We start from the raw sequence: 24,542 nt of genomic DNA on the forward strand, positions 1-24,542 counted from the left end.
GGTGGGGTGTCCCTTTTCTACCACCATCATCCCACAAGATAACCAAGTCTTTCATCTTGGGGTGAGGATGAGGAGGCTTCAAATTCCTTGACTGTCAGATGGGCACCAGGCTGAATCTCAGGGCACAAACTGAATGATAAAACTGGGGCTCTAGGCTGACCATTGGCAATTAGTGGTCCTCACCAGCAGACAACTCTGGTTACATCCTTCCAGGCCACTGCTTGGTAGGGTGTGGATGATTGTAGGCTCACTGGTCAGTCATCCACAGCCCAATTAGTCATTTTGGCTCCTCTCATTCCTTTCTTCTTCCCCAGCAGAAACACTTGTTCGGCAAGCATGTCTTTCCATCTCCCAAAGGTATCTATTGACCTGACAGTATAGTCTTTGTACCCTTTGTTTCTAGTCTCACAGTGAATAACCTCTGTCTACTTGGACAGGCAGGGGAGGAGAAGGGACCTCAGGTTACAAGTAAAATGATTTAGTGTAGGAAGAGCAGGGGCCACGTCGATTACTATTTCAAAATCTCCCATTCATGCTTTGAGACCTATAAAGCACTATCTCCTGGTTCTCCTTCTATTTGGTTGGCTGCTGCTTCTAAGCCTCCTTTGTTGGATCTTTACCCTCTTTCTGCTTAGCGCTTATCACTCCCTGACATATTTTGTATTTGTTTTCCTGTCTACCCCCACTAGAAATGTAAGCTTCTAGGGACTTTACCTATTCATTTATGTCCCTAGTGCCTAGAATAGTGTCTAGCACATGGTTAGTCTCAGTTAATAGTTGTTGAATGAATGAAAGAGTAGAGGCTGAAATGTTTAAGCAAGTGTTCAATGAAAGCCAGGAGAGAACATATATACAGAATAACACCTTGCTCATTCAACAAACGTTCATCTAGCACCTAGTATGGCTTTGTGCTAGGTGCTAAGTATACAAGGGATCCAGACAGACATGGCCCTAGCCCTTGATACAGGAGGGAAAGGGGCAGGACACAAACTCTAGATAAATGAAGATGGAGCTCAGTTGTTGGGATTCGATAAAGACCGGCTAGAACCTGCTTGGTAACCAAGGTAGCTTTGAGAAAAGTCTGGTCATTGACCTTTAGCTCATTATACCTTCATTGTAATACTAAAAATCACACCCCCTCAGCCATGACAGTTCCCAGATAGACCAGAAAAGGCCAAAAAGTGGGCAGTGGCCCAATTCCTGGGAAATCCCCACCCTTCCCAGAAATAGCAATATTCCTTCTGGAAACAGCAATATTCCTCCCATTCGTTAGCATATTAAATTACTTAGCCCATAAAAACTACAACCCCATACCCTGGGGCCACTCTCACTTTCTGAGACGGTCCATATTCGGCCTGTGGAGTGTGTATCACTCTAAATAAACTTGCTTTCACTTTTCTTTGATGAGCTCTTGCATTCTTTCCTGCACAACATCAAGGACCCTCACTTGGCTGTGGTCCGTCCTAAGGGCTCCTGTGGGTCCCAGGACATGACATTTCCCTCTCCTGCAACACCCTTTTGGAGCCTCTTTCTGGTCTGTCTCATATAGGGGTTGACGATTCCAGGAGTCCAAACTTAAAATATCTAAGTATCAAAGAGAGAATAAGAGTTCAGTTTCCTTTACACAGACCTAACTTTACCCAGGGTGATGGACAACTGCAACAACTTCCTCATTCCTGAGAGGCAGTGTCTCTCTATCGCAGTTTCAGCTTGATTAATATTTAACACCAGAGCTCCATTATCTCATCATTTGGGCAAGAGATACTCGACAGTAAGCCAGTTCACAAGGGAGTCATTTATAAGCCATGTTATTTACGGTGAGAACTGCTCTAGGTTCAAGAATAGATTGGAAAAGTCACCCACGAAGTCACTCAGACATATGAAGAATTAATCCCCGTCAACCTCAGTTGAACTGCAAATTAAAACAAAAAGGTTCAGTTCCTTCAGGAGGCAACAAGCGTCCTGAGGGCCTGAACCATGTGATTCACCGCTGATCCTTGTGTTCCGGAATACAGCTACGCCTACTCTTTGGTTGGGAGGAATGAAAACCCAAGGGTCCAGGAGCTCCCCTTTTCTTTGCCTTCCCCGGGAAAAGCTAGGAACCATAGAGATGTGGCTTCCTAGAGAGCCGGGACTGGGGGTGTGTGGGGTGAGCGACCGGAAGTCGAGGTATCCGCGGGTCAGCCATTATTCTGGGCCTCAGGTGCTGTGGCGTCCAGTTCCCGTGTCATCTCCTGGCATCCCGGCGCCGAGGCGGCGGTCCCCAAGGCCGGAGCCGCTGCGGGAGCCCCCGGTGAGCGGGGTGGGCTCGGGTCAGGGTGGCACGCGGGAGGGCGGCCCGGGGTGCGGCTTGAGCTCGCCAGGGCAGCGCAGCCTTCGCCGACCCCTCTCCGGCCCTTACCCCCAGCGCGGTCCCTCCGCTCCGTGTTGAGGTGGACGCCTTGGCTGCGGCTTGGGGAAGGTATTGAAGACAGCGCCCCTGAGTGTGTGTGTCTGTGGACCGGCCCTCGAGTCAGTAGAATGTGCTGCCCCTTTGAGAACACCGCCCTCAGTAGTCAGGTTCCCTAGCTCAGGCTTTTCTGCTCTTTTTCCATCTTCTTTGAGGCTGATGCTGAGAAACAGCTTGAGACTTACCTGGAGCAGGGGCTCCCAGACTTCTGGGGGCTTTTTCTTTTTCCCTTGAGGTATGGGCCGGTTCTCATCTTTTAATTTTGTAATATAATGGTATTTAAGAAGCAAACTTAGACAACCCATACCGCCATTGCTTCAGAGAATGTATTTTCACATTAAGTACTAAGATGGTAAACTCAGCGTAAACGCCGTTTTTTGCAAGAAAGGTCATTGCCAACCTGTGAGTGACTACGTATGGTTGTTATTTTCGTTTTACAGCTTGCCAGATTAAAGCTTTATAATGAGTTGTTGTCATTATTATTCTAAACCATTGCTTTAGAATAGTTGTTTGGGTTTCAGAAGTCTTTTCTTAGATGCAGTTATTTTGGATTTTTGGAGTTAGAATCCCTGAGTTCAGAATTTGCTCCCGTGACTGAGTGGCCTTGAGTGAATCGCTTAGTTCCTTTGAGGCTTCTTTTGTTCTTTTTAACTTGTGGCTCACAAACCTTTTGTGAGAAGCAAACAAAATGTATGTTTAAGGATTTGTTGTTTGTATCTATCTGCAAAGTAAGAGTAAATAGAATTCTGATAATTTACTGTAGAAAATTATTTAGAAATCCTTCTCCCCCACCCCAGGTTTTATTTACTTACAGACTTAATTTTTTCGAGCAGTTTTACGTTCACAGGAAAATTAAGCAGAAAATACAGAAATTTCCCATATACTCCCTGCCCCCGCTCTTGCATAGCGTCCACCCATATCAACATTCCCCACCACTGGAGGGATGGAGTGGGAGTTTGGGATTAGCAGATGCAAACTAGTATTTATAGAATGGATAAACAGCAAGGTCCTCCTGTATAGCACAGGGAACTATATTCAATATCATGTGCTAAACCATAATGGAAAGGAATATAAAAAGAGTGTATATTTATGTATAACTGAATCACTTTGCTGTACAGCACAAATTAATACAACACTGTGTAATAACTGTACTTCAATCCAAAAAAATAAATCCCCCACCAGAGTGGTACATTTTGTTGCAATTGGTGAACCTGTATCAGACACATTTTAATCACCCAAAGTCCATAGGTTACATAAAGGTTCACTCTCTGTGTTTGTATATTTTATGGGTTTGGACAGATTTATAATGATTTGTATAATGTATCCACCATTTTAGTATACAGCATGGTTTCACTGCCCTAAAAATCCTCTGTGTTCTGCCTGCTTGTTCCTTTCTTCTCCAATCCTTGGCAACCACTGATCATTTTACTGTCTCCATAGTTTTGCCTTTTCCAGAATGTCATATAGTTGGAATTGTACAGTATATTAGATTTTCAGATTAGCTTCTTTCACTGGGTAGTCCATATTTAAGCTTCCTTTGTATCTTTTCATGTCTTAATAGCTTGTTTCTTTTTAGCACTGAGTAATATTCCATTGTCTGGATGTACCACAGTTTATTCATTCACCTATTGAAGGACATCTTGATTGATTCTAGGTGTTGACAATTACGAATAAAGCTGCTGTAAACATCCATGTGCAGGTTTTCGTGTGGATGTATGTCTTCAGTTTCTTTGGATAAATACCAAGGAGCACAATTGCTAGAATTTATGGTAAGATTATGTTTACTTTTGTAAGATACTGCCAAACTGTCTTCCATAGTGGCTGTACCATTTTGCCTTCCCACCAGCAATGAATGAGAGTTCCTGTTGCTCCACATCTTCACCAGCATTTGGTGTTGCCAGTGTTCTGGATTTTGGCCATTCTAATAGGTACGTAAGGTATCTCATTGTTTTAATTTTCATTTCCCTGATGACATACGATGTGGAGCATATTTTCGTGCAGTTATTTGAAATATGTATATCTTCTTTGGTGAAGTATTTGTTTAGGTCTTTGAGTCATTTTATCTTAACTTTTTTTTTTTTTTTGCCTCGTCACACAGCTTGTGATATCTTAGTTCCCTGACCAGGGATTGAACCCAGGCCCCTGGCAGTGCAAGCTCTGAGTCCTAACCACTTGATCGCCAGGGAATTCCCCCTTGGGCCATATTTTAATTGAATTGTTTGTTTTCTTATTGTTAAGTTTTAAGAGTTCTTTGTATAAAATATACAAAGGAAGGATGATAGTGTGTGACTTTTCAAGTATTTTCTCTCAGTCTTTGGGTTGTCTTCTCATCTTTGACATTGCCTTTTGCAGAGCAGAATTTTTTAATTTTGATGAAGTCTAGCTTATTAATTATTTCATTCAAGGATCGTGCCTTTTGTGTGTATCTAAAAATCTATCACCATACCCAAGATCATCTAGGTTTTCTCCTAGGTTATCTTCCAGGAATTTTATAGTTTTGCATATTACATTTAGGTCTGTGATCCATTTTGAGTTAATTTTTGTGAAAGATGTAAAGTCTGTGTCTAGATTGATTTTTTGCATGTGAATGTCCAGTTGTACCGGCACCATTTGCCGAAAAGATTATCTTTGCTCCATTGTATTACCTTGACTCTCTCTCAGAGATCAGTTGACTATTCATGTGGGTCTATTTCTGGACTCTCTATTCTGTCCCATTGATTTGTCTACAATTTTGCCAGTACCATGCTGTCTTCATCACAGTAGCTTTTTAGAAAGTTTTGATGTGGGTAGTGTCAGTCCCTCAACTTTGTTCTTTTTCTTCAACATTGTGTTAGTTATTCTGGGTCTTTTGCCTCTCCATGTGAACTTTAGAATCAGTTTGTCAATATCCACAGAATAGCTTGCTGAGATTTTGATTGGAGTTGCATTGAATCTGTAGATAAAGTTGAGAAGAACTGAAACGTTGACAATACTGAGTCTTCCTTTCTGTGAACATGGGATAGAAATCCTTTTTTTAAATTCCTTTCCATCACCCCGAGATCAGTTACCAAAGAACTGCTCAGTTTTTCTCAATTTTTCTCTCCCTACTACTACTTAATTTAGAACTTTATTTGTTTAGACTACAGGTTTCCCCTAATGTCTGAAAGTGGGTTGTTCTTGTTTTGTTTTGTTTTTAAATTTAGGTTGTACCAGGTCTTAGTTGCGGCATGCTGGCTCCTTAGTTGCGGCCTGTGGGCTCCTTAGTTGCGGCAAGCAGGTTCCTTAGTTGTGGCATGCAAACTCTTAGTTGCGGCATGCATGTGAGATCTAGTTCCCTGACCAGGGATCAAACCTGTGCCCCCTGCACTGGGAGCATGGAGTCATCCACTGCACCACCAGGGAAGTCCCTGAAAGTAGAGTATTCTTATGAAACCTTTTATAAGCTGAAATGATGTAAAGCAAAGAAGCAGTTCCCTTAGGACACGTCTTGCTAACAGATGCACAAAGTAAAACTAGATAAAGCACAGATGCTCACAGACACAGGTTAAATCTACAGTGGCTTGATGCTGAGATGCTGACTGTAATTCCTGTGGAAGGAGCTTGGCAGTGCCACTCTGGCTAATTGGGATGCCTCTGGCTGCCTCTTAGTAGCCTTTAGAATTTGCTTCTGTTTATCTCTTCACTCTAATTCTACAAAATTACCTCAAAGGTTACTTCCTTCTCTGATTTGCAAAGAACCTTTTTAACAGAGCTATATGTGCTGTCTCTCCCTTGTTTTTGAAATTACAGTTTCTTTATTTCTGGAATGGCTTTCCCAATACTCCAGTGGTCTTTTTTTCTTTACAGCCCAACCCAAAATTACCTTCATGAATTCTTACTGTGCTTGTATGTCCTCCTATTAATTGTACTCACACATTATATTGAAATTATGTTTATATTTTGGTCTCGTCTGCTCCATTATAAGCATGAATTTTAAGGGTTCATGTGTTAAATAAAATTAATGAGGCACTCATATGTTACTGATAGTAATGTAACTATTACAACCTTAAAAGTTTAAATTATTTGTACCTTTCAGCCAAACAATTTCTCTTCTGGGAATTTTTCCTGAAGAAATAAGCAGAAATGTAACCAAAAGTTCATTAGCAAAGATGGTCATTGCAGCTGAATTTGTAATAGGAGAAAATTATAAATAATCTAAACGTCTAACAACAGGGGACTACTTCAGTATGAATGGGCTAATATACTCTTTTTTTAAAAAAATAAATTTATTTATTTATTTATTTTTGGCTGCGTTGGGTCCTCGTTGCTGCACACGGGCTTTCTCTAGCTGCAGCGAGTGGGGGCCACTACTCCCCACAGTGCGCAGACCTCTCACTGCGGTGGCCTCCCTTTGTTGTGGAGCACGGGCTCTAGGCACACGGTCTTCAGTGGTTGTGGCACGCAGGCTCAGTAGTTGTGGCTCGCGGGCTCAGTAGTTGTGGCACACGGGCTTAGCTGCTCCGCGGCATGTGGGATCTTCCCGGACTAGGGCTCAAACCCATGTCCCATGCATTGGCAGGTGGATTCTTAACCGCTGCACCACCAGGAAAGTCCCATGGGCTGATGTACTCTTGAAAATAATGATGAATAATATTTGATATTGTGTTCACAACACAACGTGTGTGAAATTATGGAGCAGTACAGTTGGATCCAGTTTTGTGATCCAAATTGGCGCATGGAGAAAGGACTGGAAGAATGTAGTCCAGAACAATAGCAGTGATTGTTCTTTGGTTTTGTATGTGTTTTCTGGTTTTACAGATTTTCCATTTTGTAATAAGAAAGATACATATTATTTCTAAAAAACACACTATTTCTAGAAAGCAGAAGCCTAAGAACATAGGAAAGGGTGCTAGTTGCAGAAAGATAATGATTAACATTTGAATCCGTATACCAGGCACTATTCAAAAGCCTGAAATGTATTTCACATCAAATTCTTATAAGCCCATAAGATACGAATTGTTGTTACTCCTATTTTACACGTTAACAAACTGAGACTTAGAAGTGAGGTAACTTGTTCAAGGTCACACAGGAGTAGCCAGGATGCCCATTGTTAGAATGGTAGATAAAGGATTTATTGTAATTAGGTGGAGGAGAAACTGTGAATAAAGACCAAAGGAGGGACTTCCCTGGCTGTCCCGTGGTTAAGACTCCGTGCTTCTAATGCAGGGAGCGCGGCTTGGATCCCTGGTCGGGGAACTAAGATCCCACATGCCACGTGGCAAAAAAAAAGACGAAAGGAATTTCATGCTTTTGATATCAGCAATGGTGTGGGTAACATGCATATTAGTGTCCCTAGAGCCTTGGGCCTGGGCTTCTGTTAGAGGAGGCATGGCCCAGAATCTATAACTTTGCATTCAGGGAGGTTTCTTCATTAGTGAGAGCTAACTGGGGTCTGGAAAACCTGATTGTTTCTCTGGGTTAACTTTAACAATGATTTCTTGAGGTCTTATAGATGATGTTCTCCAAGCTCTAAGGAAGAAGGCAAGCAAGGATTGAGGGGCCCTAGAGAGGAGCCTTTCTTAAATAACAACAATGACAAGAGAAAATTGGGCCCACAGTGCTCTGAGACAAGAGGGCCTTGTTAAAGGGAAGGATGATACCTGGAAGTGGGGAACCAGCTTCCAAGGGAGCAGCTCCTCTGTTTGGGAGACCTCCCACCTGCACTTTAGACAGTTACGTTACCATGAGACATCTGGACCCCAGGAGGCACTGAGCCGGCTCCGGGAGCTCTGTCGCCGGTGGCTGAGGCCAGAAGCACGCACCAAGGCACAGATCCTTGAGCTGCTGGTGTTGGAGCAGTTCCTGAGCATCCTGCCCGGAGAGATACGGACCTGGGTGCAGATCCATCGCCCCGGGAGTGGTGAGGAGGCAGTGGCCCTGGTAGAGGAGCTGCAGAAAGACCTCGATGGACCAGCACTAAAAGTGAGAAAGGGGAAGGGGGAAGAGTTTGAGATGGAAGGAGGGAGTAGGCCCAGGACAGAGGGGATAGAGGATGATGCTTTGATTTTCATTAACAATTAATAACACAGCAGCAACCCTAATGCTAATTAAAACAGGTTCATGAGCTGTTCAGACCACAGGATGTCTTTTGAGAGAAATGGATTTATAATTGGGGTCTTTGGGCCAATTCAGAATCAACACAAGGCATTGACTCTGCTTTGCCTCCTTGGGTGATGCTTGCTAATGCTGAGTTTGGTTCAAGAATCTGAAGAACATAATGTTTGTAAGTGTTCCTCTAAACAGAAACATATGTATTGTTTGTATAAGTATGTTTGGAGTGATGGTGTAAGTCTGAAGTATAAAAGGCAGTGGGAAAGCATGAATGAAGTTTTCTAGATCTGGCAAGACCTCCCCATGTGTTCCCCTACTGAGGATTCTGTGAGCCAAGGGATTGGGTTGAGATATTTGTCTCTGATAAGATTTTATATCCTTGGCTATTAAATTGGGATCTTAATATAGTTTCTAGTATGTGTCAGATCTCTTTCTGTCAATCTGGAGCCCACTAGAAACATTTCTATATAAGAAGTCTGGAATATAACTTGGGAGTGGTACCAAGGATGGGCTTATTTGTTTAAATCATAAAAATGAAGAGTTTAGAGCTATATATTTCAGTGCTAATCACTAATCCATCTTTCTCATTTGAGAGATAAGAAAATGGAGGCAGGAAAAGGTTCACTACATTGTCTTAGGTGAGACATCTAGTTAGCAACAAAAGCAAATGTCTAGACTTCTAGTGTTCCTTCTGTTGGAGCAGGAAGGGATAAGTAAAGGGGTAAATAAGTAGAAGAGTGTATTGAACCCAGGTGTAATCTAAAACCAGGTCTGAAGCTCTTAATTGCTTGTTACTTCCCATTCCCTCCTTAACCCACACCCAGGTCTGGCTTCTGTTTCCACCGTTGTGTTCAGTCTCCTCTGGGAGAGGTCACCAGTACCATGAGTGGGGCTAGAGGGCAGCTCCATTGTTCTCAAGGCAAAGCTTTACTGCTGGTTTGATGCTCCATACTTGAGGTGGGTCACTCTCATCTCACAGTTCTAGATTACGGGCAGAAAGAGGTCCATGTTAGGTGAGTCCATTTTCTGGAGGTACAAGAAGAGTCAGCTTATTTTGTTCTGCTTGTTCCCAGGTTCCAGTCCTTGTCCAGGATCAGGACACTCTCCAGGAGGGTCTCAGCACTCCAGGAATAGCACTTCCTCATGCACCCACTGGCAGCCACATATCAGCTGAAGTTCGCTCAAATCCTCTTACTGACCCAGTGGTGTTCAACTTGCTCCAAGATCCTCAACATGGTAACTTACTGGCTGTGACTTTGGACTTTTTCAGGACTCTTACTATGGCTCATCTCCCTACTCCCAGATAGTTGCTTCCTCTCCTGCCCTTATAGGAACCCCTTATGGTACCAAGCTCTTTCCTGTTCTCCCTCTTGTCCTTTCCTGGGTCCCTCTGACCCTTTATCCATTCTTTTTTTTTTTTAATTTATTTATTTTATTTACTTATTTTTGGCTGCGTTGGGTCTTTGTTGCTGTGCGTGGGCTTTCTCTAGTTGCGGCGAGCAGGGGCTACTCTTCGTTGCAGTGCGTGGCCTTCTCATTGTGGTGGCTTCTCTTGTTGCAGAGCACAGGCTCTAGGCCCATGGGCTTCAGTAGTAGCGGCACGTGGGCTCAGTAGTTGTGGCTCACAGACTCTAGAGCACAGGCTCAGTAGTTGTGGCACATGAGCTTAGTTGCTCTGTGGCATGTAGGATCTTCCGGGACCAGGGCTTGAACCCACGTCCCCTGCATTGGCAGGTGGATTCTTAACCACTGCACCACCAGGGAAGCCCTTTTTTTTTTTTTTTTAATTAAAAAAAATTTTTTTAATTTGGTTGATCTGGGTCTTAGCTGCGGCTCGCAGGTTCCTTAGTTGTGGCTCGTGGGGCTCCTTAGTTGAGACTCCCCAGCTCCTTAGTTGTGGCATGTGAACTCTTAGTTGCGGCACGCATGTGGGATCTAGTTCCCTGACCAGGGATCGAACCCGGGCCCCCTGCATTGGGAGCACGGAGTCTTATCCACTGCGCCACCAGGGAAGTCCCCCTTTATCCATTCTTATTGCTATTCTTTGTGCTATTCCAGCCGTGCACGTGGGGGTCAGAAAAGATTTGTAGGTCATTTTATAGCCATCATTGCCTAGTTCTGGGAGCTCTGTGTCTTTTTGAATTCCTTGTTTATAGAAAATAAAGATATTGGACTTGGAGTAGTGGGCAGGAACAACAGTTATCTCATATGCAGCTTTTTCTCCTTCAGATTCTCCTGCCCCTGAAGCATCTGCCCTTTCCCAGGAAGAGAACCCAAGAAATCAGTTAATGGCTCTCATGCTCCTGACAGCCCAGCCCCAGGTAAGATTTGCATCCTCTTTTCTTCCTAAGATCCTATCTGCACTATCTAATTGTGGCTGAAGTATCCTAATTGTGGCTGGAGTATCTCTCATCCTTGTGCTTGGGTGTCCAGTCAGCTCCCATCTCTAAATCAAGGTCCATGCTATTGGAAGGCAGACTTCATGTAGGGTCTCCTATGTCTCCCTGATATCCCTTGCCCACCTCATGCCCTCACAACATGTCTTCCCCAGAAGTGAAAGGGACCTTTCAGTAGGGGAGCTTCCTGGGCATGGATAATCTCACACATACCTGTTATTTCAGGAATTGGTGATGTTTGAGGAGGTATCAGTATGCTTCACTTCAGAGGAATGGGCATGTCTGGGCCCAATTCAGAGGGCTTTGTACTGGGATGTGATGCTGGAGAATTATGGAAATGTGACTTCCTTAGGTAAGGACACTTTCTTCCCATAATTCTTACCTTTACTTCATCAGTTTTGTTTTGTTTTTTAACGTTTTTATTGGAGTATAATTGCTTTACAATGGTGTGTTAGTTTCTGCTTTATAACAAAGTGAATCAGTTATACATATACATATATCCCCATATCTCTTCCCTCTTGCTTCTCCCTCCCCCCCAACTTCATCAGCTTTTGTTTGTTTTTCTTTTCTTTTTTTCTTCCCCCTGCAGTGGAAGTGCAGATTCTTAACCACTGGACCACCAGGGAAGTCCCAGCTTTTGTTTGTTTTTCTGATTATGAACATAGTATAGTATACGTATTTTGGAAAACACAGAATATTAGAAGAAAAAAAAATTTTTTAACCCACTATTTGCAAACAGCTACTATCAAAATTTTGATATATTACCTTTCTGGCTTTTTTTGTGTGTTTGAGGTTTTTACGTTGTTTTGAGAGTGTGTATTCATGAATATATACAGTTTTGTAGCTTGCTTTCTTTGCAGTCACCTCATTCATATTATCACAAATTCTTTGCAACCATTATCTGTATTGGCTGCATAATTTGTGTCATAATTTAGTTAGCCATTTCTTTATTTTAAATAATTGCCATAATAATCATCTATCGCTATGCCTAAGGTTTTTTGTTTTTGTTTTTTTAATTTCTCATTATTTTTTAGAAGTAGATTTACTAGGCCTAAGTGTTTGAATTGTTTTAAGGCTCTTGCTTCATACTGCCAAACTGCTTTCCATAGTGATCTCAGTCCTCTCTGCTCTTACCAGCTGTACATAAGAACCACTCCTTTGGCTCTGCCTTCATTGCTGCTGAGTAGTCCAATTCTTTTAAATTGTTGTTAATATAATTTTTTAAGTTATAATATCTATTTATTCTCAAGTGGATTTCTTTGATTAATAACAAGAGTATTTTTTTTAAAACTGTTAGCCATTTATGTTTCCAACAAACATTAAACACCTACCATGTAATGGCAACTATGGAAATGACGTGATTCTGCCCTTAAGTAGTGTGATTTGGGAGATGAACATAAAAAGAATAAACAAGGCAGAGTAAAATAATTGGTAATAGAGTGACATACGCCTCTTGAGATGGAAATGAAGAGGACAAAGCAACCAGTACCGTTCCTGGGGATTAGGAAAGGCCATGAAGGAAGTAGCTTTGTATTTCATTGTCTGAGTATCATGCTTTACATTGACAGCCTTATGATACTGAATTTCTATTCAAGAACATTACATATCGTTCCATTTGTTCATACTGCCTTTGTCTGTTTCAGGCCTGTTTTAAAATTGCATTCAGGTAGATCTTACATATTCTGGTTACGTTGATTCTTTGAAATAGGAATCTTTTCTGATGTTTTCTAATTGATCATTGTTTGCATACATGAAAATATTTAATTTTTGTATATTAATTTTGTACCCAGCAACCTTAGTAAATTTTTTATCGTTCGTAGTAATTTATACTATATATTTTTACATATATGAGAATATATCTTTTAGTATCTCAGCTGTGGAATGGTGGTCAAACATTTTGTAGATTTTATTTTTATTATTATTATTTTTTTTGATTTTATATTTTGATACGTATTACCAAACTGCTTTCTATCAGTGATGTACCAATTTACACTTCTACAAAAAGAGTACAAGAGGGCCCATTTCCCCTGTATGTGCTTATGATTTGGTCACTGTTTTTTTTGGGTTTTTTAAAATAATTTTTTTGTTTTGTTTTGTTTTGTTTTGGCTGCGTTGGGTCTTTGTTGCTGCACACGGGCTTTCTCTAGTTGCGGCGAGTGGAGGCTACTCTTCGTTGAGGTGTGCGGGCCTCTCATTGCGGTGGCCTCTCCCATTGCAGAGCATGGGCTCTAGGCACGCGGGCTTCAGTAGCTGTGGCTCACGGGCTCCAGAGCTCAGGCTCAATTGTAGCGCATGGGCCCAGTTGCTCTGCAGCACGTGGGATCTTCCCAGACCAGGGCTCGAACCCGTGTCCTCTGTATTGGCAGGCAGACTCTTAACCACTGCGCCACCAGGGAAGCCCTGGTCAGTGTTTTAAAACTTTGCTAGCTAGATGAAGAATACTGTCTTTTATTTTTCTTTCATTTCTTTGATTATTAGTGTTATCGTGTTTATTGGTCATTTTCTGCTTATTCGTATCTTTTCTACATATTTCTTTTATTTATTAGAACTGCTAACCCTTTGTCACATGTTGCACGTTTTCCCATTTGTTTGCCTTTCAGTGTTTTTTGTTTTTTGTTTTTTGTTTTTTTAAGTCTTAGAAAATCTTTCATGTAGTCAAACAGCAGTATTTTCCTTTGTGGTCTCCTTCTCCATAAAATTATTAGTTTTTAAATCACCTGTGTTTTCTTCAGACATTTTCATTGTTTCATTTTTACATTTAAGCTTTAGTCCATCTAAAGTTTATCTTGATATACAGAATGACATAGGAATCCAGTTTGTTTGTTTGCTTGTTTGTTTTTTTTTAACCCAGGTGGCTTTCAGTAGTTCTAATGCTATTTACTCAATAATCCATCTTTTCTTTGAAGAATTTTAAAACATGCTTTATGGGTTAATTGATTAATTTTATGAAAAACACTCACCATGGATCCATACCTCACGCTGTAAGCCAAAGTAAATTGCAGATGGGTCTAGGAGTTAAATTTAAAAAATAAGAAGAAAATGTAATTCCTTATTTATTCTAACTCTTTAAGGGAAGAGAAGTTTGAATCAACTTTAATAAGTAAGATATGCTCTAATTGCAGTGCTGTTAGGGCTTGGGCAAGCACATACCAAGGTGTTTATGCTCTTTGACCTAGTAATTCTGATTTGAGGAGGCTACCTTAAGGAAATGGTTCAGAAAGAGGGAAAATAAGTAATGTGTCTAAAGATAGTCCCCGCAAAGGATTTATAATGTTTAGAAGTTGGGCACAACCAAATTCCCCCAGACAGAGAAAGTACTACACAGCCCATGGTGTTTTGACCTGGGGGTAGACTGTGACACTGTCATATTTGACAGTTTTGTGCACTCAATTTCTGTGCATTGATAAGCTGGTAGAAAAGCAGACTCCCAGATAGCTTGCACATACTTCTTCAATATGTAAAAGACTTGTATATGTTCATTTAAGAGATTGGAATAGGATTTGAAGGCAATTATTCAAGAAATATTAAGTATCTCCCGCATCAAGCTTAGCCCCTGCCATAAAGTACATTCAAGTTGGAGTAAAAGACATTTACACAAATAATTACAATACAGTGTGACAAATGTTATATAATAAAAGTATGCATGAGTGTGGGAGCACATAGGAGCTTGGTTAGATGGAAGAACTGGGAGGGTTGGGGGAGGGGTGGGTGGTTTAGGGAAGGATTTACAGAGGGTGAAAAAGTGAAATCTCATTGCTGTTTCAGTTTGGTTTCATGAGCACCCTCATTACTAGTCAGGTTGAGTATCTTTTCATATGTTATAAACTACCTAGTACTGTTCTTTGCCCATTTAACTTTTGGAATATTGGTCTCTTTTTTTTGGCTGCACCGTGTGGCTTACAGGATCTTAGTTCCCCAACCAGGGATTGAACCTGGTCCCTGGCAGTGAAAGCGCCAAGTCCTAACTGGACAACCAGGGAATTCCCAGATGCTATTATTTCTTAATTTCCTGTTTTTTGATTGTTCAGTGCTAATGTACAGAAATACCACTGATTTTTGTATATTGATATTTATCCTACAGCCTTGCTGAACTTACTTAGTTCTGATAGTTTTTTGGTAGATTCTTTAGGATTTTCTATATACAAATTTTGCAAATACAGATAGTTTTATGTCTTCTTTTCCAATCTGGGTGCCTTTTATTTCTTTCTTTTGCCTCATTGCCCTGGCTAGAACCTCCAGTACTGTTGCATAGAAGTGGCAGGAGCAGACATCCTTTTCTTGTTCCTGCTCCTAGAGGGAAAGCATTCAATCGTTCACCATTAAGTATGATGTTAGCTTTAAATTTTTTGTAGGTGTCCTGTATCAGGTTGAGGAAGTTCCCTTCTATTCCTACTTTGTTGAGTGTTCTTATCATGAAGGAGTTTTGGATTTTGCCAAACACTTTCTCTCTATCTGTGAGATGATTATGTGAGTTTTGTCCTTTATACAGTTGATATGGTATATTACATTAATTGATTATCTGATGTTATACCAGCATTTGCATTCCTGTGGTAAATCCCACTTGGTCATAGTGTATAATTCTTTTTTATATGTTGCTGGATTCAGTTAGCTAATACTTTGTTGAGGATTCTTATGTCTGTATTCATAAGATATGTTTGTAGTTTTCTCTTTTTTTGTCATATCTTTGCCTGGTTTTGGTATCTAGGTAATACTGGTCTCGTAGAATGAGTTGGGACGTGTTCCCACCTTTCCTATTTATTGGAAGAGTTTGTGAAGAATTGGTATTCATTCTTTTAATGTTTGGTAGAATTCACCAGTGATACAATCTGGGCCTGGGCTTTTTTCTTTGTGGGTAGTTTTTTGGTTACTGATTTAATTTCTTTACTTATTATAGAACTATTCAGATTTTCTATGTCTTGAGTCAATTTTAGTTGTTTGTGTCTTTCTACGATTTTAGCCATTTCATCTTAAGTTGTTCAATTTATTGGCACAGAATCATTCATGGTATTCCTTTATAATCCTTTTTTTATTTCTGTAAGATCAGTGGTAATTCTGGGGCGGGGGGATGTGACTTTTGTACTTAGTTTTTAAGGCTGTAGGTTTGAGGTAGCAAACTGGGGTGAGGAAGAGCAATTCAGGAAGAGAAAGGGGCAAGGGCAGTGATAGAGAAACAGGCAAAAACATGACATGTTTGGGGATCTCTACATAGTTTTCCATGCCTAGAGTCTCCGGGCATAAAGGGTAATAACAAGAAGTGAAGCCAGAAAAATAGGCAGATACAGGGTGAAGGCAGCCCTTGGGCTGTTCTAGTCATTTGTGCTTTATCCTATAAGCAGTGAAGGGTTATTTGTTTTGAGCAGGTGAGTGACATGATCAAATATACTTATTGGAAAGATAATTAGCAATGGAGTGGACATGGATTAGAGGAGTGGGGAGTATTGGAGGTAGGGAACCCTGTCTTTTTCTTGCAGGCTTCACCAAAGATTGCAGAAAGTAACCAGCTTCCTCTCTCATTCTGATATTTTTCTCCCAAATCCCTTAAAGCCCAATAGGCCCATACATAGTCTGATTTCTTTACTAAAATTTCAGATCATTTAACCAGCTAATTAGCTACTGTATATATAAAAGTTGCTCATTTCTTAACCATTTTCCATCTCAGTTTAACCACTTGCAACACTTCTATTCCTTAAAACACTTCTACTTCCTTAAAGAAAGAGAACCTTCCTTTCCACCAGCATCCTGCTTAAATTGTGAAACCAGTCTTGATACAATCACTGTGGATAAGGAAACTGGAGTACTGGTATTGGATAGGCCTAGGACACATGCCCATCCCTACTGCCAAGTGAAGCAGTGTAGTGTGATGGGCAGTCCTGCCCAAAATCCAGAGAGAGGGACAGTTGAGATGAGATATGAGGGCCTGATCTAAGAATGTAGTTCACTTTAACATTTATTGGATGTTATCCATTTTCACACTCTCATAAACTTAAAGAAGTTGATAATAAAGTAAAATAGTTACACTCCTTTCTCATGTCTTTTCTCTCTATTTAGGTAGAAGAATAGTGTTTTTATACTCAAATAGAAGATGTTACTATTATTTACATAATTTTACTTATTAGATAATTTGGGGAACTAGTTCATAATTTTTCTCATGTTTGGATGGTGAAAATAAGTTTTCAAAACATTTAAAATATATATAATTTCACATTTTAAAATATTTGAGAATGTTAGAGTAGGAAAGAGGTTAACTAGTTTAGCCTCATTATTTTATAGATGTTTTCGTGGTTTTTAATGTCTCTATATTTTTTCTTTTTGTTCTGTATTTCTTCTCTTTTATATTTAATTAAGTGAGGGAGTCTAACCTAGACCTGATATTTTTGTGAAATGAATTTTAAAATTCTGTTTCTCAATTTTGGAAGGAGAATTCTAAGCATTAGGTTGCTTTTTCATGGATTTTTTTTTCCCTGTAGGTTAATTGCTTTCAAGTAATTAAAAAGTATTTATACACTTGACTTCAAAAATTAAAGATTGCCTTCCAAGTTTTTAGGTATATTTTCTTTATTTTAGAGTTCGCATCTTCCTAGCAAGAAGAAAATAAAAAGACAGCTCTTTATAAGCCAAATGGTTCTTTTTGTCCCATCCAACTTCTTGAGCCTCAGGTGTGAACCACCTACGAAAGATCCCATGTTCTTTCTCTGGTTCTTCCTTGCACCTGTTTTTTCAGAATCCTTTCTATTTTTCTATCTGCTCCCTGAAGGCAAAGAGCTTAGAAGTATCCCAGAATGAATTTTATGTTAATCCATTTACAACATTCTGTCAGTGTAGCATTCTGCTTTGTACCCTCATTTAATAAAAATCTTCTCCTTTTTGTATGCATATAAAAGTTTCCTTCTAGCTTGTTTTAAAGTCATTTGAAGATCTTGTTTTCACTAACACAGGGATATGATAAGATTTGCATTTTTAATTCCTTTTACCAGAGTGGGAAACCATGACTGAGAATGAGGAGGTGACATCAAAGTCAAGCCTATCTCAAAGAGCAGATTCTCAGAAAGGAACATCAAAAAGACTTCAAGGAAGTGTTCCCCAGGTTCTTGACTTTGAGGAGGAGTATGAATGGCAAGTTTTAGCAAGTCAGTGGGGAAATGAAACAAGGGAAAGAGATATACTGAAGAAAGTTTCCCTGTGTGAACGAGACAAGAAGAAAAGGACTCCACCAGAAAAACGAGGCCAAAAGTGGAAGGAATTTGGAGAAAGCTTGACTTCAGATTCAGCTTTTTCTGAAAGTTTAATAGGCACTGAAGGAAAGAAGCTTTATAAATGTGATATATGTTGTAAACATTTCAATAAAATCTCTCATCTTATAAACCATCGGAGGATCCACACTGGGGAGAAACCTCATAAATGTAAGGAGTGTGGAAAAGGCTTTATTCAGCGCTCAAGCCTTCTAATGCATTTACGGAACCATTCTGGGGAGAAACCTTATAAATGTAATGAATGTGGGAAAGCCTTCTCTCAAAGTGCTTACCTTCTAAACCATCAGAGAATCCACACTGGGGAGAAACCTTATAAATGTAAGGAGTGTGGAAAGGGCTTCTATAGGCACTCAGGCCTTATTATACATCTAAGGCGCCATTCTGGGGAGAGACCTTATAAATGTAATGAGTGTGGCAAAGTTTTCTCTCAGAATGCTTACCTCATTGATCACCAGAGGCTCCACAAAGGAGAAGAACCTTATAAATGTAACAAGTGTCAGAAAGCTTTCATTCTGAAGAAGAGCCTCATTCTGCACCAGAGAATCCACTCCGGGGAAAAACCCTATAAATGTGACGAATGTGGAAAAACCTTTGCCCAGACCACTTACCTTGTTGACCATCAGCGGCTCCACAGTACAGAGAACCCATATAAATGTAAAGAATGTGGAAAAGTTTTCATTCGAAGCAAAAGCCTCCTCTTACACCAGAGAGTTCACACAGAAAAGAAGACCTTTAGTTGTAAAAAATGTGGGAAGATTTTCACTTCTAAGTCAAGCCTAATTGACCATAAGAGGATGCATAGCAGAGAGAAGCCTTATAAATGTACTGAATGTGGGAAAGCCTTTACTCAGAGTGCTTACCTTTTTGACCATCAGAGACTCCACAATGGGGAGAAGCCCTACGAATGTAATGAATGTGGGAAAGTTTTCATTCTGAAAAAGAGCCTCATTTTACATCAAAGGTTCCACACAGGAGAGAATCTCTATGAATGTAAAGACTGTGGCAAGGTCTTTGGTTCTAACAGAAACCTCATTGACCACGAGAGACTCCACAATGGGGAAAAGCCCTATGAATGTCGAGAGTGTGGAAAAACCTTCATTATGAGCAAGAGTTTCATGGTCCATCAGAAGCTCCATACACAGGAGAAAGCCTACAAATGTGAGGATTGTGGGAAGGCTTTCAGTTACAATTCAAGCCTGCTCGTACATCGGAGAATCCACACCGGGGAAAAGCCCTTTGAATGCAGTGAATGTGGTAGAGCTTTCAGCTCTAACAGAAACCTCATTGAACATAAGAGAATCCACAGTGGTGAGAAACCCTATGAGTGTAATGAGTGTGGCAAATGCTTCATTCTGAAGAAAAGCCTCATTGGCCATCAGAGGATTCACACAAGGGAAAAGTCTTATAAATGTAATGACTGTGGGAAAGTCTTCAGTTACCGCTCTAACCTTATAGCCCATCAGAGAATCCACACTGGTGAGAAGCCCTATGCATGTAATGAGTGTGGGAAGGGCTTTACTTACAACAGAAATCTTATTGAACATCAAAGAATTCACAGTGGGGAAAAAACCTATGAATGTCATATATGTAGGAAAGTCCTTACCTCTAGCAGAAATCTTATGGTACATCAAAGAATCCATACTGGAGAGAAACCTTATAAATGTAATGAGTGTGGAAAAGACTTCAGTCAGAATAAAAACCTTGTTGTACATCAGAGAATGCACACTGGGGAAAAACCATATGAGTGTGAAAAGTGTAGAAAATCTTTTACTTCTAAGAGGAATTTAGTTGGCCATCAGAGAATCCACACAGGGGAGAAACCATATGGGTGTAATGATTGTAGTAAAGTTTTTAGGCAAAGAAAAAACCTTACTGTACATCAGAAAATTCATACAGATGAAAAAAACTGTGAATGTGATGAGTCTGAGAAAGAATTCTCTCAGACTTCAGACCTTCATCTTCAACAAAAAATCCATTCTGTAGAGGAATTCTCTTGGCTCCAAAATGCCAATGAGTCCAAGACAGAGATTCAGAAAATCTAGTATCATGTGTCAAATGGAATAGAATCCCTGCCTACTTAAGTAACTGTTGGATAAATGGCAGCATGTGGTTTTTATAAGGAAAAAAAATCATGATCACCCTTAGACAAGTATGTTGCATGAGGAAGAAAGTTAATCTAGACTTTCAAGACTACAAAAACATAAGCCAAATTCTAGTTAAATACTCTGTCCCAAACCATTTGTTATGAACCTAGAAAAGGACCTTGGAGCGATCAGAGATTCTGAAGAAATTGGGTTATGTTTTATAAGATGTAGGTGTCATTGTAAATGACAGCAAAAATATTTTGGTATTAAAAAGTGTACATTTTTGAAAAGGTATATACACGTTGTACATTTTAAAGATAGTATTAACTGCTAGAGAAAGTTTCTACAGACAGTATGATTAAGACATATCAAACATGGAGTTGGGTGGGCAAGAGTCTGCTGTTTGAGGACAACTTAAGTACACTGGATTTGGAATCAGAAAACCTAGGTTTGGGTCCTGGCTCTTTCTCTTACTAGCTCTGTGATGTTATTAAGTCAGCCTCTAAGTCTCAGTTTCTCTGTCAGTCAGATATTGGTATAATGCCTGCTTCATAGCGTTGTTGTGAGCATTCAGTAAAAGGATCACGTGAAAGTACTTTATGAAACAATGTAGTTGTCAAAGTTGGATAAAAGAGGTAATGGTCAAAGTCTAGAACATGGCATAATGTAATGTTTGTTCATTAAGTTAATATTAGGACTTCATGCACCTCCAAAGATTCATTTTTATAGTAAGAGGAAGTATGGTGGATAGCTAACTTTGGAATTTTGTACTTTAAAAAGACCTTTTTAAAACAGCTTTTTAGATGTCTAAGGGAGATAATAGATAATATATTAGTTTGTTTTTATGGAAAAAATATTGGCTTATTAAATAGTATGTCCAGCTATTAGTATGATGCCAAGAAAAACTATTTTTCAATCTTTGGATTTTAAAACTAGCGGACGTAGTGTCAAAATGGAAGGACAGTCCTATGTTGCTTTACTTGTCGACAGGAAAAAATCCTTAACCCCAACCCTTGAGCCGATTATCCCTGCTACTGTCATTCTGAATTCTAATCAGCATTTCATTATTACTGACATACAAATAGCTTGTTACTTAAGAAACAACATTCTGTCCCAGCACTCAACTTACTACGTAAGTTGTTTTACACAGAGCCAAGCCCTTCAAAGCTCTGATTAAACCAATTCAGAATCCACCTCTGAGTGGTCAGGCCCATTTACTCCCAGTGAACCAATCATTCATTCAGTCTGTACCCTTTTGTACATTTGTAAATTTATTTCTTCCTGTATTCTTTATTTGATAATTTTATGTTGTAATTCTCAGAACTCCAGTTCTGTCACTGGAGTATAAATACCTTAATATTAGGATTGTGTTTTCTAATACTAGCAGCATTGAAGTGGTGTGTTGATTATAATAAGTGTTATTAATTCAACCCCAAAGTCCCTTGAGGGCTGGTTCCTCATTAGACTGAAAGGACCAAGAGTGAAAACTGGAAGGGGTCCAGGTTAAAAGTCTGAAGACCCTATGAGTCAGATTCTGCCACTCTTCCTTGGACAAATGCCTTCATTTCTTGGAGCCTTGATTTCCTTATCTGTTGAACAGAAGGAAGAATATCTACCTCACCAAGTTGTTATGAGGTAATGAATATGAAGATGCTTTATGTCCATACAGAAGAATCACCCCGGATTATGTAATAATTACACAGGGAAAGATGTACTTTAACAATGAAGAGAGCTGGCATTTACCTCTTAATCAGTTTAACAAAATGTAACATTGCTAAGACTGAGACAACTCACATAATGTGCCTCCGCATGTAATGCAATAAAGCCAAAAAAGTATAACCTGAATTTATCAAGCTTCTTAGACCTGATTGCCAGTTTACAGGAAACACAGGAGGCAGAGGAACAAGATAAAAGACACCATGAGAAACAAGTTTAAAACGTGGGATATTGTGTAAGAAAACTACTGGGAGAATCCCCTGGTGGTCCAGTGGTTAGGACTCCGTGCTTTCATTGCTGAGGGCGCAGGTTTGATCTCTGGTCGGGGAACTAAGACCCACAAGCCAAGCGGCACGGCCAAAAAAGAAAAAAAACAAAAAAAAACTGGATTCTTCAAAAAGATACAATGAAAAAGGGAAGGGTGATAATTGTTGATGCTGGGTGAATATTGAGAGTTCATTGTACTGCTTTTGTATATGTATGAAATTTTCCATAATGAAAGGTATAAAAAGTGGAGGGGAGGGTTGTTTTTAAAAGATACTAAAGAGCCATAAGATACTGAGCCAGGAATAGACTCACAGATGCCCAATAGATTTTTGACAGGTGCAAAAGCAATTCAGTAGAGGAGAGATAGCCTTTCAACAAATGCTGCTGCAGCAATTGGATAGTCATAGGCAAAAAATAAAAATCACAGCAGGAACTAAGACTAAGCAGAGAATTCTTAGACATATCAAAAGCATGCTCCATAAAAGGAAAAAAATGATAAATTGAACCTCGTCAAAATTAAAATAATTTTCTCTCCAAAAGACTCTTTAAAGAGGATGAAAAAGCATTACAGACTGGGAGAAAATATTTGCAAATCATATATCCAACACAGGATTTGTATCTAGACTAAAGAATTCTCAAAACTTAGCAGTAATAAATAGATCCAATTAGAAAACGGGCAAAAGACATGAACAGATACTTATGGCAAATGAAAAGACATTCAACATCATTAGCCATTAGGGAAATGCAAGTTAAAAATCTGCACAGCTATCAGAGTAGCTTTTTAAAAAAAGTTTTAACACCAAATGCTGGCAAGGATGCAAAGGAACTGAATCTTTTACATTGCCAGGAATGAGAAATATTACAGCCACTCTGGGGAATAATTTGGCAGTTTCGTATAAAACCAAACATGCACTTGCCATATACCCGGTATTTGCACTCCTGAGCATTTATCCCAGAGAAGTGAAAACTCGTGTTCACAAAAAAACCTGTATGTGACTGTTAAAAGCAGTTTTATTTGTAATAATCAAAATCTGTAACCCAAATATCCTTCAACAGGTGGTTAAAACAAACTGCAGTATATCTATACCATGTAATACTACTCTGCAATAAAATGGAATGACCTATTGACACCTGCAGTGACTCAAGTGTATTCCAAGATAATTATGCTGAGTGAAAAAAATCCAATCAAATGTATGGTCACATTTATATAATATTCTAAAATGACAAAAGTATACACATGAAAGTATACAGATTAGTGGTTGCCAGAGGTTGTGGATAGTGGGAGGGAGCAGGGGAAGAGGGAGGGGTAGCACTTGGGGAGGCCTTGGTGGTGTTGGAATAGTTGTGTATCTTGATTGTGATGGTGGTTACACAAATCTACACGTGATAAAATGACAAAGTGTACACACACATTGTACCAATATCAATTTCCTGATTTTTTTTAATATTAAACTATGTAAGAATGTACCCTTTGGGGGAAACTAGTTGAAGGGTATTATCTTTGCAACTTTCTGTGAATCTGTAAATTCAAAATAAAAAGCAAAACTAAAGAGCCGTACCAAATGCAGTGTGAAACTGATTTGGAAAAACAAAATTATGAAACATATATTTTAGGACAGTTGGAAATTTGAAAATGACTGGTTATTAGATGGTTTCACGGAATTATTGTTAATTTTCCTACCTGTAATGATGGTATTGTTAGTTTGGAGATTATTCTTATTACTGAAGGATGCCTATTGAAGTATTTGGAATGAAGTGTTTTGATGATTACAACTTAAAAAAATGTCTTCAGTATATAGAGAGGTAAGGCAAAACATAGCAAAGTGTTAATTGTTGAGTACAGAAGAAGGATACAGGCATTCGTTGTACCATTCTCGCAAAATTATCAGGGCCTTCCACAGAAGGATGCTTTGTAGCTTCAGGCTGTCGGGGTGCGCGCCTCGGTTAAGTGGCCTTACCCGGCCTAGGGATGCCCGCGCTCTGAGGCTCAGTGCCCCAATCCACCTGCACTCTTCCTCTGAGCGCTTTTGCCCCCATCACTGGTCGGTAGCGATATTGGACACCCAACGAGAAGAGCCTCCGAGATTCCTAGAGAGGCTGGCCTGGCGACTTGGGGAGCCGGAAGCCCATCCCCAGGCACTTCCTGTCCGGTCATTGTTCTCGCGCCGGTAGGCGCAGGGGTCCCGGTCGCTCGCCTTCTGCTCCAGAGCCCGCGAGCTCCGGCCGGGCTTCTTCTCCGCGCACGGTGAGCGGGGTTGGCGTGGCCTGGGCGCGAACGTCGGTGGTGAGGGAGGGGCCGTCCCAGGGGCCG

General features: G+C 40.1%; 2 protein-coding genes across 12 annotated transcripts in view; both read left to right on the forward strand.

The window, feature by feature from the left end:
- Positions 1-2,159: 2,159 nt before the first annotated feature.
- Positions 2,160-23,359, forward strand: LOC114235416 (zinc finger protein 197). 11 transcript variants are annotated; one of them, XM_057555736.1, is made up of 8 exons: positions 2,160-2,293; positions 4,104-4,218; positions 4,296-4,377; positions 7,920-8,389; positions 9,592-9,754; positions 10,748-10,839; positions 11,140-11,266; positions 17,889-23,359. In XM_057555736.1, exons 4-8 carry the CDS (start codon positions 8,000-8,002, stop codon positions 20,204-20,206), a joined length of 3,090 nt encoding a protein of 1,029 aa, XP_057411719.1. In that variant the 5' UTR covers positions 2,160-2,293; positions 4,104-4,218; positions 4,296-4,377; positions 7,920-7,999; the 3' UTR covers positions 20,207-23,359. The 11 variants fall into 11 exon arrangements, with proteins under 11 accessions (XP_057411719.1, XP_057411715.1, XP_057411722.1 ...); XM_057555732.1 differs by having other exon boundaries at positions 4,104-4,377; XM_057555739.1 differs by lacking the exon at positions 4,104-4,218 and having other exon boundaries at positions 2,169-2,293; positions 7,911-8,389.
- A 601-nt stretch (positions 23,360-23,960) lies between these two features.
- Positions 23,961-24,542, forward strand: part of ZNF35 (zinc finger protein 35) — a 10,409-nt gene continuing 9,827 nt past the window's right edge. The window contains exons 1-2 of the mRNA XM_057555760.1: positions 23,961-24,034; positions 24,404-24,515. Coding sequence (XP_057411743.1) covers positions 23,961-24,034; positions 24,404-24,515 — 186 coding nt within the window. The remainder of the gene's footprint in view (positions 24,035-24,403; positions 24,516-24,542) is intronic.

This window comes from Balaenoptera acutorostrata, chromosome 10, assembly GCF_949987535.1.
Source record: "Balaenoptera acutorostrata chromosome 10, mBalAcu1.1, whole genome shotgun sequence".
Lineage (NCBI taxonomy): Eukaryota > Metazoa > Chordata > Mammalia > Artiodactyla > Balaenopteridae > Balaenoptera > Balaenoptera acutorostrata.